A 21,992-nucleotide genomic window follows, 5' to 3' on the forward strand; every position below is an offset into this window, starting at 1 on the left:
CTGGTAGTCTTGGTTCTATAAGAGTAGGCTGAGCAAGCCAGGGGAGGCAAGCCAGTAAAGAACATCCCTCCATGGCCTCTGCATCGGCTCCTGCTTTCTGACCTGCTTGAGTTCCAGTCCTGACTTCCTTTGGTGATGAACAGCAGGATGGAAGTGTAAGCCGAATAAACCCTTTCCTCCCCAACTTGCTTCTTGGTCATGATGTTTGTGCAGGAATAGAAACCCTGACTAAGACACCAGGTATATACCTTCTGTGTTTTACAACTGTGCTTTTTCTTTTGTTTTGTTTCATTGAGACAGAGTTGGCAGGCTGGCCTTAAACTCATGATCTTGCCTCTGCCTGCCAACTGCTGAGATTATAGGTATACACTACCACACCTATCTTTTTTGAAGAACTTTTAAAAAGTACTACTACAAATGTATACTAAATATAAGTATGCCTGTATTTAAGTGATACATACTTAAATATTTACAAATGAACAGATTTGCTTTAAAATTATCCAGTAGAGTTTTAGAGTAGATCAGAGGTTTGCACATTTATTTACTACTTGGGCCAAGCAGTAAATATATTGGCTTTATAAGCTACACTCATAAGCTTGTGATGGTTCCTCTGGGCACTAGTAGATCATGTTAATGCAGCCATAGACCATGTGTGAATGAAGGAGCCTCTCTGTGTTCTGTTTTAAACTATATTCAGAAAACTAGCCTATGAACTGCATTGTTTTGAATCTGTCAGGGTGCAGTAAGATTGGCTATGTGTTCATAAGTGTTTGAGGTGGGTGATTGGCACGGAGGAATGCATTGTTGGATATATTTGAAAAATCCAGATGAAGAACTAAAATGAATTTCTGGTACATTAATATGCAGAAAATTATCATTTGTGTTTTGTGTTCACTAATAAAAATCTTATCTCTTTCTGCTGGAATTCCTTCATGGGCTAGCTTCACTGCAGTCGTCAGTACAGCACTACGAAGAAAAGAACACTAAAATCAAGCAGCTGCTTGTGAAAACCAAAAAGGAACTGGCAGATGCGAAGCAAGCGGTATGTTCATTTCTCGGTACCGTTTTAGTGCTCACTCATGGTTACGAGTCTCTTTAGTGTTTAACTTAACCATGGCTCTCTTTCTGTAGGAAGCAGATCACTTACTACTCCAGGCATCTTTAAAGGGAGAGCTGGAAGCAAGCCAGCAGCAAGTAGAAGTCTATAAAGTAAGATTTTGAATTTTTTGAAAAGCTTTTGCCATGTAGAAGTAAGTTACCAATTTGATGGTCCAGAGAGCTGGCTCTGCAGTGAGGACGGTCACTGCTCCAGCAGGGAACCCAGGTTCAAGTCACAGCGCCCACGTGGTGGCTCACAGCCATCCATTATACACACACACACACACACCATCCCAGAAATCTGATACTTTCTGGTGACCCCTAGGGCACCAGGCACACATGTGGTACATAGACATGCCACACAGGCAAAACATCTATACATATAAAAATTAATAGAAGTGGGTTTTGGGTTTTGTTTTTGGTTTGTTTGTTTGTTGGTTTGTTTCAGAAAAAAAAAATTCATTTTAGATTTTTTTCTATTTAGGGGTTCTTAAGAAGAATGCTCAGTACTTTGCTGAAGCAGAAGCAGGAAAGTCTAGTAATACTACATAGTTCAGCACAAATAAAATAAACATGACCAAAAACTTCATCTCTACCTCTGACTGAAAAGACAGCTGCAAGAAGCAAGCTGGTTTTATGCTTGCTGTATTCTATATGTATAATGTCTGATGGTATTTAATTAAACAGTAAATATTTAATTATTTACTTTACACTTAAATTACTCAGATTCTGATTTAAAAAAAATAATAATTCAGCAGGTTGGTGGTGATGTACACCTTTAATCCCAGCACTCGGGAGGCAGAGGCAGGCGGATTTCTGAGTTCAAGGACAGCCTGGTCTACAGAGTGAGTTCCAGGACAGCCAGAGCTATACAGAGAAACCTGTCTCAAAAAAACCAACAAAAATAAAATAATAAATCAGCCTACTAGTAAGAAAATGTTGTACTCATATCTGAAAATAATGCACTATTACATATTCTGTCTGTGCAGATTGAGCTGGCTGCGATGACATCTGAGAAACACAAAGTCCATGAGCATCTGAAGACTTGTGCAGAGCAGCACCAGCGCACACTGAGTGCGTACCAGCAGAGGGTGGCGGCCCTGCAGGAGGAGAGTCGTACTGCCAAGGTGTGTCCTTCAGGGCTGAACCCATGGGGTTCTAGTACTCGACGCTATCCCCTAGCAGTGTTCTGTAATTAGCAGATGCACACCCACCTCAGTTTATCCACCCTAAATCCAACCACATGGCCCCTCCAACATCACAGGGATAGTATTTCTTTATATGTGTTGAATGTGAGCACATAGGAACCACCATGAATGTGTGGGGGTCAGAGGTCAGTCATCAGGAGAAGGCTCTCCCCTTGTACCTTGTTGAGACAATGTCTTGTTTCTGCTGCCACACTGTATACTCAGGGCCAGCTGCCCCCTGCAGTTCTCCTGTCTCTGCCTCCTGCCTTACCATGGGAGTACAGGAAAAGTAAATGCACACCTTCTCATCTGGCTTTTAAATACAAAAACACAAACAAACAAGCAAACAGACAAAAATAGACGGTGGGCTTCAGGGCTCAGACGTGGGTTGTTCAGAGTTGCACTGTTAGTACTTTCAGCCCTCGAGCCATCATCCAAGCTCTTGACAGCGGTTTTGGTTTTGGTTTTTTCTAAAATGAAAAACATGAGTACAATTACCTTACATTTATTTATGTTTAGCCATGTATATGTGTAAAAATGTGACATTTTTTTTGGAGAGCACTGCAGATTTTTCTGAGGTTTAAGTAATTGTGACATTCTAATAGGATGGGCCTGCTTCCCTGTGTCAACATAGAAAGCATCTAGTTACTTACTGTAGCTTCATTAGAGGTATCTCTCTTACCTAAGTGATTGTGACGGTAGTGTGGGATTCTACAGTTCACTTCCAAAACACACAATTTAACTTCTACCGCTGTGTATTGAAAGTGACGTTCAAATCAATCTGTCTTTGAGAATCAGTTGTTTCTGTTTGTAAAAAGAGAACATATAATAGGTTTTAAATTTTTTTTCTAAAGTAATAGAAGCAAAGAGTGTCAGTATAAAATTTATGAGTGACAAAAACATGAAATCGAGAGTTTTAAAGAGGTCAGGCCAGCAGGACTGGGTTTCTTTTGTAGTGTTTGGGGGTTTGGTTTGTTGTTTGTTTTATGAGACAGGGAATTAATTACTCTATATCTTATACTAACGTGGAAATCATCGTATATCCCAGGCTGGCCTCAAAGTCTTTGCAATCCTGCCTACTGAGATTGCAGGGATGAGGAGCAGTACCTAGCCCTGGAACTAACTTTTAGTAATGTTACTAAAGACTAAAATGAATAATAAGCTGTTTTATTCATTTTTTTTAACTTCATTTCATTAACCTCTGAAAGGACGTAGGAGGATCGTGTTGCAGTGACAATTTTCTCTCTTTTAAATGTTACAGGCAGAACAAGCTGCTGTCACCTCTGAATTTGAGAGCTACAAAGTCCGAGTTCATAACGTTCTAAAACAACAGAAAAATAAATCTGTGTCTCAGGTTGAAACCGAGGGAGCTAAACAAGAAAGGTAAATTCTAAGGTTTTTCCCCATATAAACACAGGCTCTTCCCAAAGTTGTTAAAATCCCTGTTTTGATTGCTTCTGACTAGAATTTTAGGTTACCAGGGAGCAGAGAAATTCTTGGTATCACCTTATTCTCAGACAATTAGGGAAGGATACAGCACAGGCATTATTGCAAACTCTAAAGGATGTTAAAGCCAAAAATCCAGTCTCTAAACTATAACCTCTTGTCTCAATAAAATCCAAATATAGCAGAGATTTAGGCATTAAAATTAAATGTACATTATGCTATTTATGACCACCTCCGTTTGATTTGAATGCTATGTTAGTGTCAGTTTAAAATTAGCATCCAGATCCATTTCCTAAATTGTTCAAAAATATCCCAGGAACAAGAGATGAGCTGGGTGTGGTGGCACACGCCTTTAACCCAGCACTCAGGAGGCAGAGGAAGGGGATCTCTGAGAGTTCGAGGCCAGCCTTCTCTACAGAATGAGTTCCAGGACAGCCAGGGCTGCACAGAGAAACCCTTTATAATCAGGAACTTTATTTAAAAAAAAAAAGCTTTCCAACCCAACTGTCAAATTTTAAAAAGCATTTTCTTTATTGCTGTAAGGAGGAATTAAAGTAATTATTCACTGAGAGGAGGGGCAGGGGAGAGGGTTCAGACATCCTGTGGGAGTCCATTTGGATTTTGTAGTAGAGGTCAGTTATTTATAGCTTTATTCCTGCTTCTAAGGTTCTAAACAGGGCTCATAGTCCTGTAATGTTTGCATGCTTATGTTTATGCTTTTGTTAGTTTTTGTTTAAGAATCTATTAAGGACCCTATAGGTGGAACAACAATATGAACTAACCAGTACCCCGGAGCTCTTGACTCTAGCTGCATATGTAGCAAAAGATGGCCTAGTCGGCCATCACTGGAAAGAGAAGCCCATTGGACTTGCAAACTTTATATGCCCCAGTACAGGGGAATGCCAGGGCCAAAAAGTGGGAGTGGGTGGGGAGGGGAGGGAAAGGGGAGGGTATGGGGGACTTTTGGGATTGCATTGGAAATGTAAATGAGGAAAATACCTAATAAAAAATATTTTAAAAAAAAGAATCTATTAAGATATTTTCTCTACCCATAGCTATTACAGATATCTCTCGGTAACTTCCCTCACTTGTGAAGAGCCGATGTGAGCATACCTGAATCAAGTTCACATTACTTCCTGTGATTTTTTTTTAAGTTCCTTCCAGAGTTTTATACACTTTTTCTTAACCTACTTTTGTGATTTTTTTTTAATTAGAGCTTTTTATAGGTGAGAATTGTCACCTTAAATAATGTCCATTTCTTATACATCTTTTAAGGAACTAATAATAAATTCATTAGGGAAGAATTGTGGGTTTTCATTATTTCCACCAAGATTTTACTCTAATTCTAAACAAACTCATCCCTTTTCTTCAGGTATTGCCTTTCACTGTATTTTAACTTCACATGCCACTCTCAGACCCACTCTCTTACAAGTGTGTGAGTTTCTCCACTCTCAGACCCACTCTGTTACAAGTGTGTGAGGCTCTTTTCTAACTAATATAACCCTAAACATATAATGTAGTCTAGTCTGATACCACATGATGCCCTGTTCCATTTCAGTATGAAATATCAAACCCAGACAAACCCAAGCTTCGTGATCCCAGCAGTGAGGAAGCGGAGTCAGGAAGATTGCAGCTAGTTTAAAGCCAGTTTGTGCTCTGTAGCAAGTATCAGGTCAACCATAGCTATATAGACTAAACTCAAGAAACATCTTTTTGGAAATCTGTAGTGCCTGATAATTGCCATGTCAATATAACATTTTTTAACTATTGTAATTCTTGTAAGTATATATTCTTTAGAATCATCCCCAGTCACCAAGAGTCTGACACTGAAACAGCAAACATATTTGAGGCCACAAAATGAGTTTACCTCTTTCATAAATGTTTTTTCTGTTTTAGGGAACACCTGGAAATGCTGATTGATCAACTGAAAATCAAGTTACAGGACAGCCAAAATAGCTTACAAATCAGTGTATCGGAGTTCCAGACCCTGCAGTCTGAGCACGACACTCTGCTAGAGAGGCACAACCGGATGCTGCAGGAAACTGTGACCAAAGAGGCAGAACTTCGGGAAAAGTAAGGCTGCCAGCAGCAGCAGCAGCAGCAAGTGCCATTGGTAGCAGGCAAGCAGCCTGGCACTCTGCTGTGCCCCTCCTTGGATTGCAGTCAGGAGTAAGAGCTTACAGAGGCTTGAGAACTCTGCCTTACCTACTAGCAAGCTTCCCTTCAGACTGTTTTTATCTTAAGCATGTTTGAGGACAACTAGCATCTGATATTGCACCTCACCTACAGCCTTTATAATCAGGAACTTTATTTAAAAAAAAAGAAAGAAAAGCTTTCCAACCCAACTGTCAAATTTTAAAAAGCATTTTCTTTATTGCTGTAAGGAGGAATTAAAGTAATTATTCACTAATGAGGTCAACCAATGTTTATACAACCTACAGAGCCCAACTAATATAAACACCCAAGTCACAACTGGGACAGAATGATAAGCTTCTGTTGGGACTGGATTTCCAGTTCCATGTGAGGAGCTTGCAGGCAGCTAGCTTGTGGTAAATCCATTGCAGATAACACCTGGAGGCTACTACTAAGTATTCTCGGTATAATGCTAGAGGTTGAACACAGGCAAGTGCTATGCTTCCAAGCTGTGTCTCAGCCATCAGAAAACTGTTGTAATTGCTAATGGTTTCTCCTTTATGTTCTTGTAACTATTATGAACAAAATGCTTGCAAAACACTCTGTACATAGAGTGTCTTACTAGTCGCTATGAACTTGGTCATTAAGACCCCTTTTGCTAAAGCCAGGCATGGTGGCATATACATGTAGTCTCAGCATTCAGGCTCAGGACTAGGGCTACATAACAAGTTTAAGTCCATCCCGAACTGTATTATAAGGCCCTGTCTTTGAAAAGAAAAAAAAGGTGGGGGGAGGAAAGAAGAGAAAAGAAAAAAATCAATGATTTTTTAAATTTTATTTTCTTCTTTAGCCACTAAATCCATTTTAAGTTAATATGGTGTATATAATTATGACAGAAAAATTCATTTTAATACATTATACTCCCAATAGGTAAGAATGTTCATTTAACACTGGAATCAGGTTAGAGACCAGCAAGCATGAGACCCAGGAGAGGGCAGATTTAACTGGTTTCTAATTGCTTCTAATTCTTATGAGCAAATATTTCTGGAAATTTTATCCATGTTTTCGAGTTGAGGTTGCCTAAAACCAAACATAAAATAACAAAGATACAAATAAACTGTTTTAAAAAGTTGTTGCTCAGGCTGCTGAGATGGCTAAACAGACCCTCGCTGAGCAAGCCTGGTATCATGAATTCAGCCCCTGGTGCCCATGAAAAAGTGGAAGAAGGAAGAGAAGTGACTACAAACTTGTCTTCTGATCCTGCCATGTGTGTGCCCATGACACACCCATCATTCACTCACACCATAATAATAAAAAGAATAAACTTTAATTAGTTAATAAAGTAGTTGCTCCCCAAGTGAAGGTCTGCTCACTGTTGTCGGCCTGACTGTGTCAAACCCAAGTGGAGGACTGCTGCTAGTAGGTAATTCCCAGGACCCACTACCTCAGAGTCAGCAGCAGGAGTATGGACACTAGGTGTTAGTGTTTTACACGGTAAAATTTTAAAAAGCATTTTCTTTATTGCTGTAAGGAGGAATTAAAGTAATTNTTCACTAATGAGGTCAACCAATGTTTATACAACCTACAGAGCCCAACTAATATAAACACCCAAGTCACAACTGGGACAGAATGATAAGCTTCTGTTGGGACTGGATTTCCAAATCTGATGTGCTGGAAGAGTTACAACTAGCTGTAATAAATCAGGTCTTTGAGTCTATGTGACTCATGCTAATTCACTCAAAAATGGATATTTTCCTTTGAGTCCTTGAGTTCTTTATGAAAAGTATCCTTTTCTCATGTTCAAGATACTATGGAATAGGTAGATGAATCTTATATGAGCTGCCTATATAAAAATCACATAAAAAAGTAGAATAGTGTGTGTGTGTGTGTGTGTGTGTGTGTGTGTGTGTGTGTGTGTTTAAGTGTATGTTTAAAAGTAACAGGGCTTTCCGTCTCCCAGGCTAGTCTTACTCATTATGTAAAAGAGGGTGACCTTCTGATCCTCTTGGCCCCACCCCTATGTGCTGAGATTGCAAGGATGTACTTAATGTGTCCAGTTTCTATGGTGTTCGGTACTGAACCCAGAGCATCCAGCTGACAGAGGCTGCTTCAGCAAGTGTAGTCGATTGCAGTGTAGCACTCTCATACAAACTTAGCTCTTCTCACCTTCAGGCTATGTTCAGTTCAATCTGAGAATACCATGATGAAGTCTGAGCACTCGCAGACAATGTGTCAACTAACATCCCAGAATGAAGCACTCCGTACCAGCTTCCGAGACCAAGTTCGACACTTGCAGGATGAGCACAGAAAGACAGTGGAGACTCTGCAGCACCAGCTCTCCAAGGTGGAAGCTCAGCTCTTCCAGCTCAAGAGTGAACCATCCACAAGAAGTATGTGTATCTGTGCGGGAGGGTGACCTTTTTGTGTTCTGACATATTAGTATCACATAAGAGCATCATTCACAAATTGATGAGAAAGTAAAATATTGGATGAATCAATGGTTATGAGTACTTGCTGCAATTCCAGCAATTCTGGGTTTGGTCCTCAGCACCCACATAGTCGTTCACATCTGTCTGTAACTCTAGTCACAGGGAATTGAGTGCCCTCTTCCAACCTCTGATAGCACTGCCTGCACATGATATACAGACAAACATGCAAAGCGCCCGAAGATCCAAAAGAGAAAACAGTAATAATTAAAAACATGTAAAACTTAAAAGATTACTGAGTACCGACTTGTGTCGATTCTGTGATTAATGAATTATGGGTTTGCTTACTGGAAATAAACCTGAATCATATAAACCCTTCTTGATTATACTTACAGCAGCCTATGCAACTTCTTAGACCACTGATGTTCATAACTGTGTTACCCTCTGTGTAATGTATTTGTTTTTTTGTTTGGCTCATACATACACCTATCAGTCTAACGGCACGAGTTCTAACTCTGTCATCTATTACTTGACTTCAGACGCATGTGTTCTTGGTTGGAAGCTTTGGGCAGAGCTAGGGACTTATAAACCGTACTTTTCGAGTTTTCACCCGTGCAGCTTCTTCCCTCAGACTTTAGTGAGGTAGAATTGCTGCTTCCATGTCTTCTATTCTGCTTCCAGAAAAGACCAAGAGAATGTCAGTTATGACAGTGATGTTTTAGTCCTATGTTCATGGTACTTCATTTCTCATAGAAAGTGTTATGGAGCATTGGCAGGCACAGGTCACTTAAAGTCAAAAACTGACCTTAGGAGAATTTAGCTTATACCAAGAGTTTTAAAGGAAATGATCAACCAAAGAAAAACAGGTTGTACAAAGAGTTCGTAATTTAGGAATCAGCAGTGTAATAAGCAGTTGGTAAAAGTGTCAGAAACTCAAGAAAATGCTCCAGACAGGCAACCAGAGACTAACTGAGCTTTAAAGGACTGGGAAGACAGTTATTGAAAGACGGTATTGAAAATAAATAAACTGGGCTGGAGAGATGGCTCAGCAGCTAAGAGCATTGACTGCTCTTCCAGAGGTCCTGAGTTCAATTCCCAGCAACCACATGGTGGCTCACAACCATCTATAAAGGGATCTGATGCCCTTTTCTGGTGTGTCTGAAGACAGCTACAGTGTGTGTGTGTGTGTGTGTGTGTGTGTGTGTGTGTGTGAAAAGAAATGAACTTTGAAACTTAAAAAATATCTGGGTTAAGCTATGAGACCTTGCATAGAGTTAACTCCTCATTAATCAAGCAATGCATTTGGAAATGGCTCATGAGCTTCACAAGTCTGTATAAGTGTTTGTTATTAGTAAGCAAGAAATCCTTTCTTCCTTTTTTGAGATAAAAATCATACTATGTAGCCCTGGCTTGCCTGGAACTCACTATGTCCACTAAATGTTAGGATTAAAGACATGTGCTCAAGAATTCTATGGTAACTGATGGTTCCCTACACTGAACTCTGGGCTCTGTTATCTAAACACTGGAGATGTAGCAGGCAACACTAAGTACCAACTGTGATGACAGTGTAAGGCAGCAATGGAGACTGTCAGCACACTGCAGCATGTGGGAAGGATGGGGTGTCATGCAGAATAAGCATTAGCCAACTGTTCATCATAAGCAGCAAGTAGCAATGCATATCATTTCTGTTGGATGATTAGCATAGCTCAATGTCAAGTGACTAAATGTATCTAACCATGTAGCATCCTTTCTTTAGACACCATTTGTTTAGCTTCTGTTTGTTGAATTTCTTTAACTTTATTAAAGAAGTGTTGGGGTCAAGTCCACTGGTTTTTAACAATCTCACTTACCCCTTGAAATATTTCCTAGGCCCTGCTTCTTCCCATCAACCTTCGAAAAGCCTCAGAGAAAGAAGAACCACAGACCTCCCCCTTCTGGACATGCACACTGTGGCCCGAGAGGAGGGGGAGGGCATGGAGACAACTGACAGCGAGTCTGTGTCGTCGGCAGGCACACACATTCAGTCCTTAGAGCAGCTCCTTAGCTCTCCCGACACCAAGCTTGGTAGGTTGCCTCCCGTGAATGGTTCTTGGTTTTGTATCATTTTAACCTTGGCTTCATCTTTGATAAATACTACTCTGATTTTTATGTGGTTTTGAGCTATTTCAGTGAAGATACTACAGTATAACACAGATCTCTTTAAAAATTAAAAACATAGCCAGGCAGTGGTGGCACACACCTGTAATCTCAGCACTTGGGGGGCAGAGGCAGGTGGATCTCTGAGTCTAGAGTGAGTTCCAGGACAGTCAGAGGAATACACAGAGAAACCCTGTCTCAAAAAAAAAATTAAAAAAACAAAAACACACTAACACAAGCATAGGCCTGAGCCAGAAGTGAATGATGAAGTCACTACAAGTCCTAGAAGTCATGAAGAAGTCCTTTAATGTTATTAGACAGTAAATGAACTGTTCCCTTACCCTCCAAGGAACTGTTTCAGTTTATTCCTTACAGTGAAATATTGGTAAATTTGCTGTGATAAGTACAGTATAGTTTTGGTATGCTTCCTTGTTCTTATGTATAATGAATATTACTGCTCATAATTCAGGAGGATTCTCTCTCTCTTTTTTTTTTTTTTTTTTTTTTTTTTTTTTTTTTTGCTTTTTCGAGACAGGGTTTCTCTGTGTAGCCCTGGCTGTCCTGGAACTCACTCTGTAGACCAAGCTGGCCTCGAACTCAGAAATCACGTGCCTCTGCCTCCTGAGTGCTGGGATTAAAGGATTGGTCTTAGTTTACAGTTTCAGCCCATGGTCACTAGGCCCTACCATTGACACTGGCAAGACAGAATGTAACAGTGGAGCACCTTATGGAAACCAAGAAGACAGGAATGGACCAGGCTCCAGTTTCCTGTCAAAGGCACACCTCCTGTGACCTAACTTCACTCCACTGTGCCCCATGTCCCAGTAATACCTCTCACTGGGAACTCAGTGCTCCCTAGTGTCCATGAGGCCCTGGATTAGAGTCCAGGGCACAGTCACACACACCCAAAAAAAATTGTACAAAGCCTAACCCATGAGCGGCTGACAGAGCCTGTACTCCAAAACGTATTTGTCCTGCAGCAGAAATTCGGTCTTACTGGTGCTGCCTTCAGCTAGCAGCATTTGCGCTGGTGCATGTCAAATAACAAGGACCGTACATGTTACAAAGTAAGACATTTCAGTTTTTTATTTAGCATCTGTAATCTCTGATTTTTAAAATTAATTTTTAGAACGTCTTACAGAGGCCTCCTTGTGGCATAATGAATTTACCAAAGAAGAATTGGCTGAGAAGCTCAGCTCCACCACGAAGAGTGCAGATCACTTAAATGGCCTGCTTCGGGAGACAGAGGCTACCAACGCCATCCTTATGGAGCAAATTAAGGTGTGGGCAGAAGCTGGCTACCCTGAAACGCTCTGAGCCAGTTGCTTCTCTAACCTTTTGTCTATGTGCACCGCATCTACAAGCTCACCTTTCAGATGCATCCATGGCATCTGTGTTATGTTAGATTCCGCATGATAGGAGCTATTGCTTTTATATTTGTTAAATACTGTTAATTCATACTTTTTCTAAGAAAGCATAGCAATTGGGCAGTCATTTCCCAGTCGTTGTTCCTCATAGACTTAAGTAAAACATGAGCATATGTCTTTGAATCCTAAGGACAATGGAGCCCCAGTAATTCAAAGCATTCCCTCCCTTCTTCTCCCCGTCTGTTCAATGTTCTCCTTCCCCTTTCCTCTTTCCCTGTGTCCCCCTTTCTCTCCCTCTGCACTCCTCTTTCTCTTTCCCTCTCTCTCTTCTCCTCTCTCTCTCTCTCTCTCTCTCTCTCTCTCTCTCTCTCTCTCTGTCACTCTTCCTCTCCTTTCCTATTTCTTAGAACAAACCCTGGGCTGGCCTTGAACTTGTTATATAGCCACAGGTGGCTTCGCATCTCTGATTCCCCTACCTCTACCTCTGAGTGCTAACACCACAAGCACGTAGGGCTACAACTAAGAGTGCTCAGATGAGATATTTTCTCCCTCTAAGAATGATCCGGCACTCAGGAGACAGAGGCAAGTGGATCTCTGTGAGTTCAAGGCCAGCCTGGGCTATAGAGCTAGTTCCAGGACAGCCAGGACTTCATAGGGAAACCATGTCTTGAACACATCCCCTCCAAAAAGAATTATTTAATCTTTATAATGACTAGAGAACGTTAAGAGAACAAAGCTGAAACTGCGCCAGACATAGAAGTTACACACACCTTTAATCCAGCACTTGGGAGTCAGAGCAGGCAGAGAACTGATGTTTAAAGGCCAGCCTGGTCTACATAACAAATTCCAGAATTCAAGGTCAGCTCAGCTACATAATGAGACCTAGTCCCAAAAAGTAAATGAATGAATGACTATGGGGGAGATGGCAGAGGCGGGCAAGAAGCAGCAATGGCAGCTTGTAAAAATGGTTGGGCAAAACTGCAACTTGGAGCTGCCTGGCAGCAAACGTGCGTGCTTCTGCTTCCGCCTCTGTGTTTGTGTCCTTCCTCTATGTGAAGCTGTCCCGGTCACTTGGTTTCTGTACTGAATTATATTTTTGATGACATCCAAATACTTTAATAAGCATCTCTCTAGGTTTCCACTTTGCCAAGTGCCATCATGTCGAGGAATCACTGGCTGATTCTACTTATATAGATCATATAATACTTGTATTGCACTTAGGGTATTTCCTAGACCTCTGTCAGGTTTTTAAGTGTTCCTGGATCTTAGGAGAGTAGGCCAGCTTCTCTATACCACAAAATAACAGTTTACTTAAAATGTTCAAATTATCCTCAAAGATGGGCAGGAAAGGGACTGGAAAGATGGTCCAGTAGTTAACATAAGGACTGGTCTTGCAGTTTCAGTAGCTCTAATTCCAGGATCGCATACCTCTGGCCTAAGTGAATACCTGCACTCGGAAACATACCCCGTTCTACTCCCAACACACACAAATTTAAAATTTAACAGGGTTATTGGGTTTTGAGGGGGAGTTGTTTTTGTTTTTATTTTTGTTTTTGTTTGTTTTTTTAAGCTTTGTTTATTTATTTATTTCATGTAGGTGAGTACACTGTTGCTGACTTCAGGCACACCAGAAGAGGACATCAGATCCCCATTGCAGATGGTTGTGAGCCACCATGTGGTTGCTGGGAATTGAATTCAGGACCTCTGGAAGAGCAGTCAGTGCTCTTAACCGCTGAGCCATCTCTCCAGCCCTGTCTTTGTTTTTTGTTTTTTTTAACTTACTACTACTTTTCCAATTATCTCTCTCCATTTTTTCTGGTACTGTTTTGTAATGTCTAGTACTTCTTAGTGTTCCTGATCTGAGCTTGTTTTGATAAAGTTCTGTTTGCTCTGGACATCCTGATAGCCTGCCTCTGCAAATGGGGTGAGGGAAGCAGTCAGTGGAGGCTGCAGATTTCCCCTCCCCACTTTCTCCCAGACTCCGAGTGCTCCCAGAGCACATGTCCCCAGAGTAGAAGGAGGAAGTGCACTTGCCCCAGCTTGTGGCTCTAGTTGTTTGTTTAGTGCTTCTGTCACTCGCCAGTGTTCAGCATCTCTGTGATGTATGTGCTTGGGCAGGAATGTCTCTGTATTTCTGTATTCACACTGCATGCTTCTGTACTTCCTCTCCTTGGCGGTGTTTGGAAACCTGTCACCTGCTTCTCGGTTTACTCTCTCCCTGAGTTAGTTAATAGCTCTCACAGTTGTCGCCGCCGCTCCAGTTTTGTTTTCATGGGGCAGGGATTGCTCAGGGAGAAGATGGGAATGTTTGTTTTCATTTTGCATCCCCACACTCTGATAACTAACCTCTAAATGCCAGCTTCTCAAGAGTGAAATAAGAAGACTGGAAAGAAACCAAGAGCGTGAGAAGTCTGTGGCTAACCTGGAGTACTTGAAGAATGTCTTGCTGCGGTTCATTTTCCTGAAGCCGGGTAGTGAAAGAGAGAGGCTTCTTCCTGTGATCGACACCATGCTGCAGCTCAGCCCTGAGGAAAAGGGAAAGCTTGCCACAGTTGCTCAAGGTATGTGATGGGTCGCAGTCACTGGTGTGTGATCCTGGGCACTAACCATTGCTCTTGCATAAGAATTGTGTGCGTGTAGCCTTTTTCTGTTTAAATTTTATTCACTTGGATTACTTTTGTAACACACATAACTAGGGTTGAAAAGCTGGCTCTTTAACACTTGAGTCCGTTGCAGTACATCAGTGAGTTCAGTACACAGCAAAGTACAGTCTGACCTGTCTCTGAAAAGTACATCTGTATTCTGGGGTTGAGTTGGGTATGTTTTGTTCTTAGTGTGTTCACATGTTTTCCTCCTCCCTCACTTCCCCTGACTCTACTCCCACTCCTTGACAGTAGAGGAGCAATGGTCACGTGACCCAATTCTTGTCTGTGGCTAATCTTGAGGTGCCGTCCCATGGTGACTGTAATTTTCACATCAGTGAGGTTAACAGTGTCTGTAGGATCCTTTGAAATGCTGTGGTTGATAGACATGAATTGAATATGCCAGTTTTTCTAACAGAAGTAGAACTAGAGGGTTGTAATCTCCTCCCACGCCATGACCTCGGTGTTATCACAAATCAGTGTCTACTCTGCTGTTGGTTGATGGTCTCCTTCAAGCTTCGTTCTGTTGTATTTTTTCAGGTTTAATTGAATGACGGGTCATGAGGGTCTAGTTGTTTGGATTTGTTTGTTCATTTGTTTGTTTTGATTCCCTCAGAGTTAAAATAAGTCATGTTTTAACTTAATATACCATTTATGAATTGAAGAAACTGATCTTTTGTCCATAGCAGTCCAGCATTTGAATTTGGTATTTATAGGAGCATTACACTTATTCAAATACTGCATATATGCAATTTTCTGATTATATCCAGGTGGATCTGGGCAAAGTGAGCACCAAGAACACCTCACAAGTGTGTTGTATGCTTACTATAGCATTGCAGCACTAGGCCTAAAACACATAGATACCAACTTGTGACTGATGTTCTCATCTTGATGCCCTCTGGCATGGTCCTCCATCCCCTATACATCCTAAATAAGCTAATAAGTTGAGAATGGCCCTTGAATTTAAGGCACTTGGTATTCTTAGTCAAACTTACCTGCTGGACCTCGCCCAAGATTTTACATCTTTAGCAACCTGATGCTTGTGGTCTAGGGCTTTTTGTACCTCATGAGTTCTTGATCAAGAGGACTAATTAGACTCAGGCTTAATGTTTGGCAGGATTATTTACTTCATAATGAGTGCTGGTAGTTCCGTTGAATCTGTTTTCATGTAACCTGTCGTCCTAATGAAAGTGTTCTTAGTACTTACAGCACTCCTGTTTCTGCCAACTAAAGTACAGATTGTCATAGCTACTGTTAACAGTGACCAGATGAAGCCAGGCATGGCAGTATATACCTGTAAGCCCACCATTCAAAGGCTGAGGCAAGAGAATACCAAGAGTTTGAGTGTTTACCCCAGACTACAGAGTGGATATTAAACCACAAGGGCTATATAACCAGACTCTATCTCAGACAACAAAAAGTTTCAGTATGAGAATATATCATGTATTTATGTATTATTTACCTGTTGTTGTGTGTATCTGTGGTATATGTTCTGTGCATGCTTGCCATGACACACATGTGGAGGTTCAAGGATAATTTCGGAACCTGGGTCCTGTCTTCCCATTATGTGGATTCCTGCTATCTAACTCAGACCATAGGGTTGGCAGCAGGCACCTTTATCTACTAAGCTTTTATATACTGTTCTAGTTTATTCTCTCAAATTAAACCTGCATTTTCATTATAACATTTTTGGGGTTTGTTTTTGGGGTTTGTTGTGTTTTGTTTGACACAGATTTTCCCTGTAGCCCTGACTATCTTGGAATTCACTCTTTAGACCAGACTGGCCTCAGACTTAGAGACCTGTCTGTCTCTGCCCCCCAAGTGCTGGGATTAAAGGCCTGCACCACTGTGCTTCATTATAAAATGTATCAACACTTCAGGAATGAAATGTATTTTCTTCCACTCAAATGCAGCTTTTAGTAAAAATACATTCTCAATCATTTATCCAGTATGCTTAATATAAAATACTACAATCACTCAGTATCTCCCATTTGTAAGTTTAGAATTCCTTGATTTGTACAAAGGGCCCCTGCAAGCTCCACTGCTGGCAGAGAAAGGAACTGCAAGCGGCAAGAAGGAATCTCAGTTCAGTGTGATTCGGCTGCTGATGCTTCACACTCTGTCTGACACCAGGCAGTTGGAGATGTATTTCAGTACATTACAGTTTTGGGAAAAAAATTCCTGGTAAAAATTGTCTCAATCCCAAATGCATAATAAAGCTTATGGTGTGACTATAGCAAAACTCTTTTGCAAAGTACATATGACCTCTACCATGAAGATGGATTCTATAGCTTAAGGGGCTAGGAGATAGAGTAGAGGTCATCAGGCTACGAAATACATGTGACGTCTCCCCTAAAGATGGCTTCTATTGACTGAGAAACAAAGCTCAAAATAAAGGTCACCAGGTCATTAACAACATCAACTCCCAGCCTTCTGGGTGGAAAACATTTATGTTCATCCTTCCACAGAGGAGACAAGCTAAATGCTTAATATTCCTGCCTCCTCTAGGGCAGATCTGTGAGCTTGTGTCCTCTACATTGATCAACAAATTTAAAAGACACTGATCTCAGAGGTTTTAGAGTTGAAATAATTTCTCAAGAATGTACACACGAGTTCTCAGATCCTAGAACTCTAAAGCATGTGTTTCTAAATGCTGTGAATGAACAGGAAACCACCAGTTCTTCAAAGTTTATGTTTTAGTTTCATTTTTTTCCGTTGCTATGATAAAATACCATAACCAAAAGTAACTTAAGGAAAAAGAAAAGGTCTCTTCACTTATTGCTCCAGAGAGGAACAGTCCGTCATAGCAGGGAAGGCAAGAGCAGGAGCAGGAGACGAGCCTAGCAGTTGGAAGCAGAGGGACAGAGCAAGAACTGGGGCCGGGCTATAAAACGTCAAAGCCCCACCAGCAATATTCTTCCTCCAGCAAGACCTCTTAAAGGTTCTATAACCTCCTTAAACAGAGCTGCCAACTGGAGACCAAGGGCTCAAACACTGGAGCCTGTGGGCTTGCATGGAGGTGCGTGCATATGCAGATATATATACACAGTGCACTTAAAGCCCAAGGACAGCTTTTGGAAGCTAGTTCTCGCCCTCTGTGCTATGTTCCAGGAATTGAACTCAGGTCATCGGGCTTGTAAGGCAAGCTCTTTTACCCACTGAACTATCTCACCAGCACTTAAGTGTAACTCTTAAAGTTTATTTTAAAGAGTTTCCTGAGTGTCTTCAAATTATTTGTTGTTTTTCTCACTGACATAGGAAATGAGAACCCACAAAAATTAAAGCTATGATGGATTAATGACTGACACAGATACAGTTGACAGAACAAATGAGCCAAACACAGTAGGAAGGAATCATATAGAGCATCAAGAAATAGATAAAGGGGCTAGAGAGATGGCTCAGGGGTTAAGAGCACTGACTGCTCTTCCAAAGGTCCTGAATTCAAATCCCAGCAACCACATGGTGGCTCACAACCATCTGTAATGAGATCTGACTCCCACTTTTGGAGTGTCTGAAGACAGCTACAGTGTACTTATATAAAATAAAAAAAAAAAAAAAAAAAAATAAAAAAAAAAAAAAAAAAAAAAGAAAGAAATAGATAAAGACCCAGAAAAGCAAAGGAAAGAAAGCACTGAACAGATGTTTAGTTGATGTCCTGTCCTTCCATGTGGAGGCCTTTCCCTGTTTTGGCTCAGAGTGTTAAAACAAGGGGCTGGAGACATAGTTCTGTAGAGTGTTTGCTAAGCATGCAAACACTGGTTTCCATCCCCATTGATGCCTAAATATGAGGTACATACCTCTAATCACAGCTTTGATTTGGAGGGAGAAGAGGTTCAAGGTCACCCTCTGCTGGCCAGTCTAAGATACAGGAGACTCTGTGTCTGGGAGAGGACAGCTGTTGTTTGTTGTCACTTTTTATAAAGTAAACTTCCCTGTGCAGAAAAAAACACTTTCAAAGACTTGGGAAAGTTTCTCAGACTCCCTAGAGAAAGATAGTATCTAATAAACATCTAGGAAAAGTCCCATAGGCTTGTGACAAGTCTTCAAGATTAGAAAAGGAAATTCGAGAGAAACAACATATGGAGAAGAGAATGGAAAGGGAGATTGTGGCTAGTCGGTGGTACCTGGGTTAGTCTGAAATTGTATGTATTTTAGCATAAACACTCTTCATAAATGGCATCATTTGACAACAATAAAGTTCTAGAGGCTGGAGAGATGGCTCAGTGGTTAAGAGCACTGGCTGTTCTTCAGAGGACCTGACTTCAATTTCCAGCACCCACAAGGATGCTTATATCCCTCTTCTGACCTCTACAGGTGTTGCACAGGCATATATGGAAATGAAATTCTCAAACACAAAATAATGATGAGAAAAGTTCTAGTTGGACAGTGGTGGCACACGCCTTTAATCCCAGCACTTTAGAGGCAGGCATATTTCTGAGTTCAAGGCCAGCCTGGTCTACAGAGTAAGTTCCAGGACAGCCAGGGATACACAGAAACCCTGTCTCAAAAACCAAAAAAAAAAAAAAAGTTCTAAAAGGAGCAGAGGACAAAGATAGTAAAGAGATTTAGAGAGATTTTTGTAAGATAGATTAAAGATTCAAACCCAAAAAATTTCAAGTAAAACTTAAAAAAAAAAAGTCTGCCTCTGTTCACAAAAGTTAATTTAAAAAAAAAAAAAGGACCATACTAAATCAACAGTGGTATTGTTCAGGTACCTGTCACGCCGAGCTTCCTCCAATACCATCCAATACCATGTTCCTAAGAAATTCAAAATAAGGGCTGAAGAGATGGCTCAGTGGTTAAGAGCACCTACTGCTCTTCTGAAGGTCCTGAGTTCAAATCCCCGCAACCACATGGTGGCTCACAACCATCCGTAATGAGATCTGACGCCCTCTTCTGGTGCATCGGAAGACAGCTACAGTGTGCTTAGATATAATAATAAATAAATCTTTTAAAAAAAAGAAATTCAAAATAATTGTCTTTTATAGTGCCTATAATCAATGAAATAGACGATATTTGCTTATACTATCTAGTGATTCCATATTTAGTTTTCACATTGATAAGATTTAATAATTTCTCCATTTAATCTTCTAAAGGTGAGGAAGAAAGCGCTTCTCGTTCCTCTGGATGGGCGTCCTATCTGCATAGCTGGTCTGGACTGCGATAGAGTGACAGAAAGAAGGTTCTTCAGTGACTCAACACAATTCCTTTGGGAAAAAGTGGTTATCATTATTTGATGAGGAAGTGTGCATATCTGTTCCCATCCCCTGATGAGTGTATATATGTATAGCCCATGTATTTAGAATCTCATCCTGTAGTAAAAGGAAACAGCTTGAAGCAATGGTACCAATTGTCCACGGCCCTCTAACCCAGCACGTGGCCTCACAGTCTCTGTGATCTCCGTCCACAGAGGAAACAGTTCATTCCTGCACTTGGAACCCCAGGAGACACTCGTTTCTAAGTAGTACTGTGAATTTTGATGTTAAACTAAATTTTGGTACCATACCAACTGGGGAATTTAATCTTTTAAAATAATGTTTCAAGATTGAGGAAATGCTTTTTGGTAAGGTTGCCATGTTTATTAAAAGGATTATGAAGTAAATATGCTATGGTTAATTATGAGGCTAAGTTAAATTGTAATTCAGTCAGTTGCTTTAAAATAAGCCCCCTCTCCCATTTGTTATTTTCAAACTTGGCCCTAGTCCTGGTGACATGGCACTGATTGAATAGGTGAGCCCACCTCAGCTGGTGTGTTTCTATGGTGTCCCAGGCTTAGTGTGCCCCCACTACTCATAAGCCATGAGTCGATTTGAGAATTCCCTGCATCTCGAAACAATGACTGTCTTACTCAGCATTAAACCCACATGTGAACCTGGTGCTTCCAGTATTGTTCAGGGAGACTTATTTCCTAAGCATGACCCCAGAGGGTTCAGGCTCACTACTGCTGAATAAGCCTAGCCTGGGCAGTGTCTCTGTCCTTATGTCTCTGGAAATACTATATTGACTAGATTAAAATTGTGCTCTTAAATCAAATTTGGGGATTATATTTTAATATGTAATTTGTTACTAAGTAACCACAGAATACTGTCTAGAGTATTAAGCTTACAGTTTATTCTCCAGTTTTCAGTCTCAGCTAGAAACTGTCCTTTAGTCACTATGAATATTGGTTTCTAATCTGGTTTGGCTGAAATTTGCTGCTGACACGTCGAGTTTGTCCTCTTAAAGCTGTCCATGTCTCTGTTCGCTCCGCCTGTGTTAGACAGACCTAGCGAGTGAGTGTGCTGATGAAAATGCATCTCTCTCAGAGCTGACTCTAGAAGGTGAGGTTGTCGATCTTCCTAAACTGTGAATGTGAGTATGCCCAGAGGCATCCATGTCATTTTAGTAGTATTTAAATAAACTCCATGTTTCCTTTGGGCCTAACATGCCTTTTGAAGTCTGTATAAACTTGTTTTCAAATCTAATCTGTTCATATGAATATAATAAAAATACCTTTTGCATGATAAAAATTACTTTGATTACAAAAGACATATATGCTTTTTGTGACCAGCAATAAGGAACTGTAATGACTGATATTTCTATTAAATGCACTTAACTATATATTACATTTTCATGACTACTGTTCTTCTGTTAAACACTGTCTCTTTGGAGTTTTAAATTATGTTGTGATGTGAAGTTGCAAACTCCTTTCCTACTGAACCTACATGGCTGGGATCTGTTGGTACTGAAAATGTATTATGGACTGAGTTACACAGGTGGCCACTGCAGAAAAATTCCTCTCAGCTCAGGAATTTGAGGCCAGCCTAGTAAGGCACCCTCCCCCTAGCCTCTGAAGAGGAGACAGACCAGACGGGCATGGTTGCACATGCCTTTAATCCTAGGGTGCTGAGAGAGTTGGATCTCTATAAATTTGAGGCCAGACTGGTCTGCATAGGGAGTTCCAGTCCAGCTAAGGGCTATGTAGTGAGACATATTAAAAGAGAAAAACAGAGACAGAGACACAGAGAGAGAGAGAGAGAGAGAGAGAGAGAGGCACCATGTATACCTTTGGGCAATGTAGACATGGATTTAAGTAAGAAAGACACTTGGCAAAGCCTCAAGGTCCTCAGAGGAAGGGTTCTGTTCAATTCATGCAAATTCATGTGGACTGCGCTATAGGGAGAGACAGAGCAGAGAGAAACACTGGTCCTCTGAAAATCAAAGGGCCAACTGAACCCTGACAGGGAGTGAGCATGGCCTTTAGGCCAAGTAATTAATGGGTATGTGGTGTTCAACCAGTTTGGTTCAATGCTCATCTCCACTGTGCCCCTAACAACTTGTTTTTGAGACTTTCTACATACCCAGAGCTGGGGCTGAAATCCCATGTGAGACTAGGTACAGTGCTATGTCTGATTCTGTACCTGGTCTACAGCTTGAAATGCCTTTAAGTTGATTCACAAAGCAAAGGGTACTGCATACATGTATTTCCCTTTGTCCTTTATTCTCCCCGGTCTTCCACTGCTCTCCCCATCCATCAGTGCCTCTCTTACTGATCTCTGTTCTTTTCCCAGATTGCCC

General features: G+C 41.0%; 1 protein-coding gene across 1 annotated transcript in view; it reads left to right on the forward strand.

Moving 5' to 3' along the window:
* Gcc2 (GRIP and coiled-coil domain containing 2) overlaps positions 1-21,035 on the forward strand; it is a 54,589-nt gene extending 33,554 nt beyond the window's left edge. Inside the window, exons 14-23 of the mRNA XM_021174395.2 lie at positions 942-1,042; positions 1,132-1,209; positions 2,088-2,225; positions 3,547-3,668; positions 5,628-5,804; positions 8,037-8,254; positions 10,160-10,354; positions 11,556-11,707; positions 14,153-14,354; positions 19,532-21,035. Coding sequence (XP_021030054.1) covers positions 942-1,042; positions 1,132-1,209; positions 2,088-2,225; positions 3,547-3,668; positions 5,628-5,804; positions 8,037-8,254; positions 10,160-10,354; positions 11,556-11,707; positions 14,153-14,354; positions 19,532-19,602 — 1,454 coding nt within the window. The 3' untranslated portion in view covers positions 19,603-21,035. The remainder of the gene's footprint in view (positions 1-941; positions 1,043-1,131; positions 1,210-2,087; positions 2,226-3,546; positions 3,669-5,627; positions 5,805-8,036; positions 8,255-10,159; positions 10,355-11,555; positions 11,708-14,152; positions 14,355-19,531) is intronic.
* The last annotated feature ends 957 nt before the right edge of the window (positions 21,036-21,992 follow it).

This window comes from Mus caroli, chromosome 10 (assembly GCF_900094665.2).
Source record: "Mus caroli chromosome 10, CAROLI_EIJ_v1.1, whole genome shotgun sequence".
Lineage (NCBI taxonomy): Eukaryota > Metazoa > Chordata > Mammalia > Rodentia > Muridae > Mus > Mus caroli.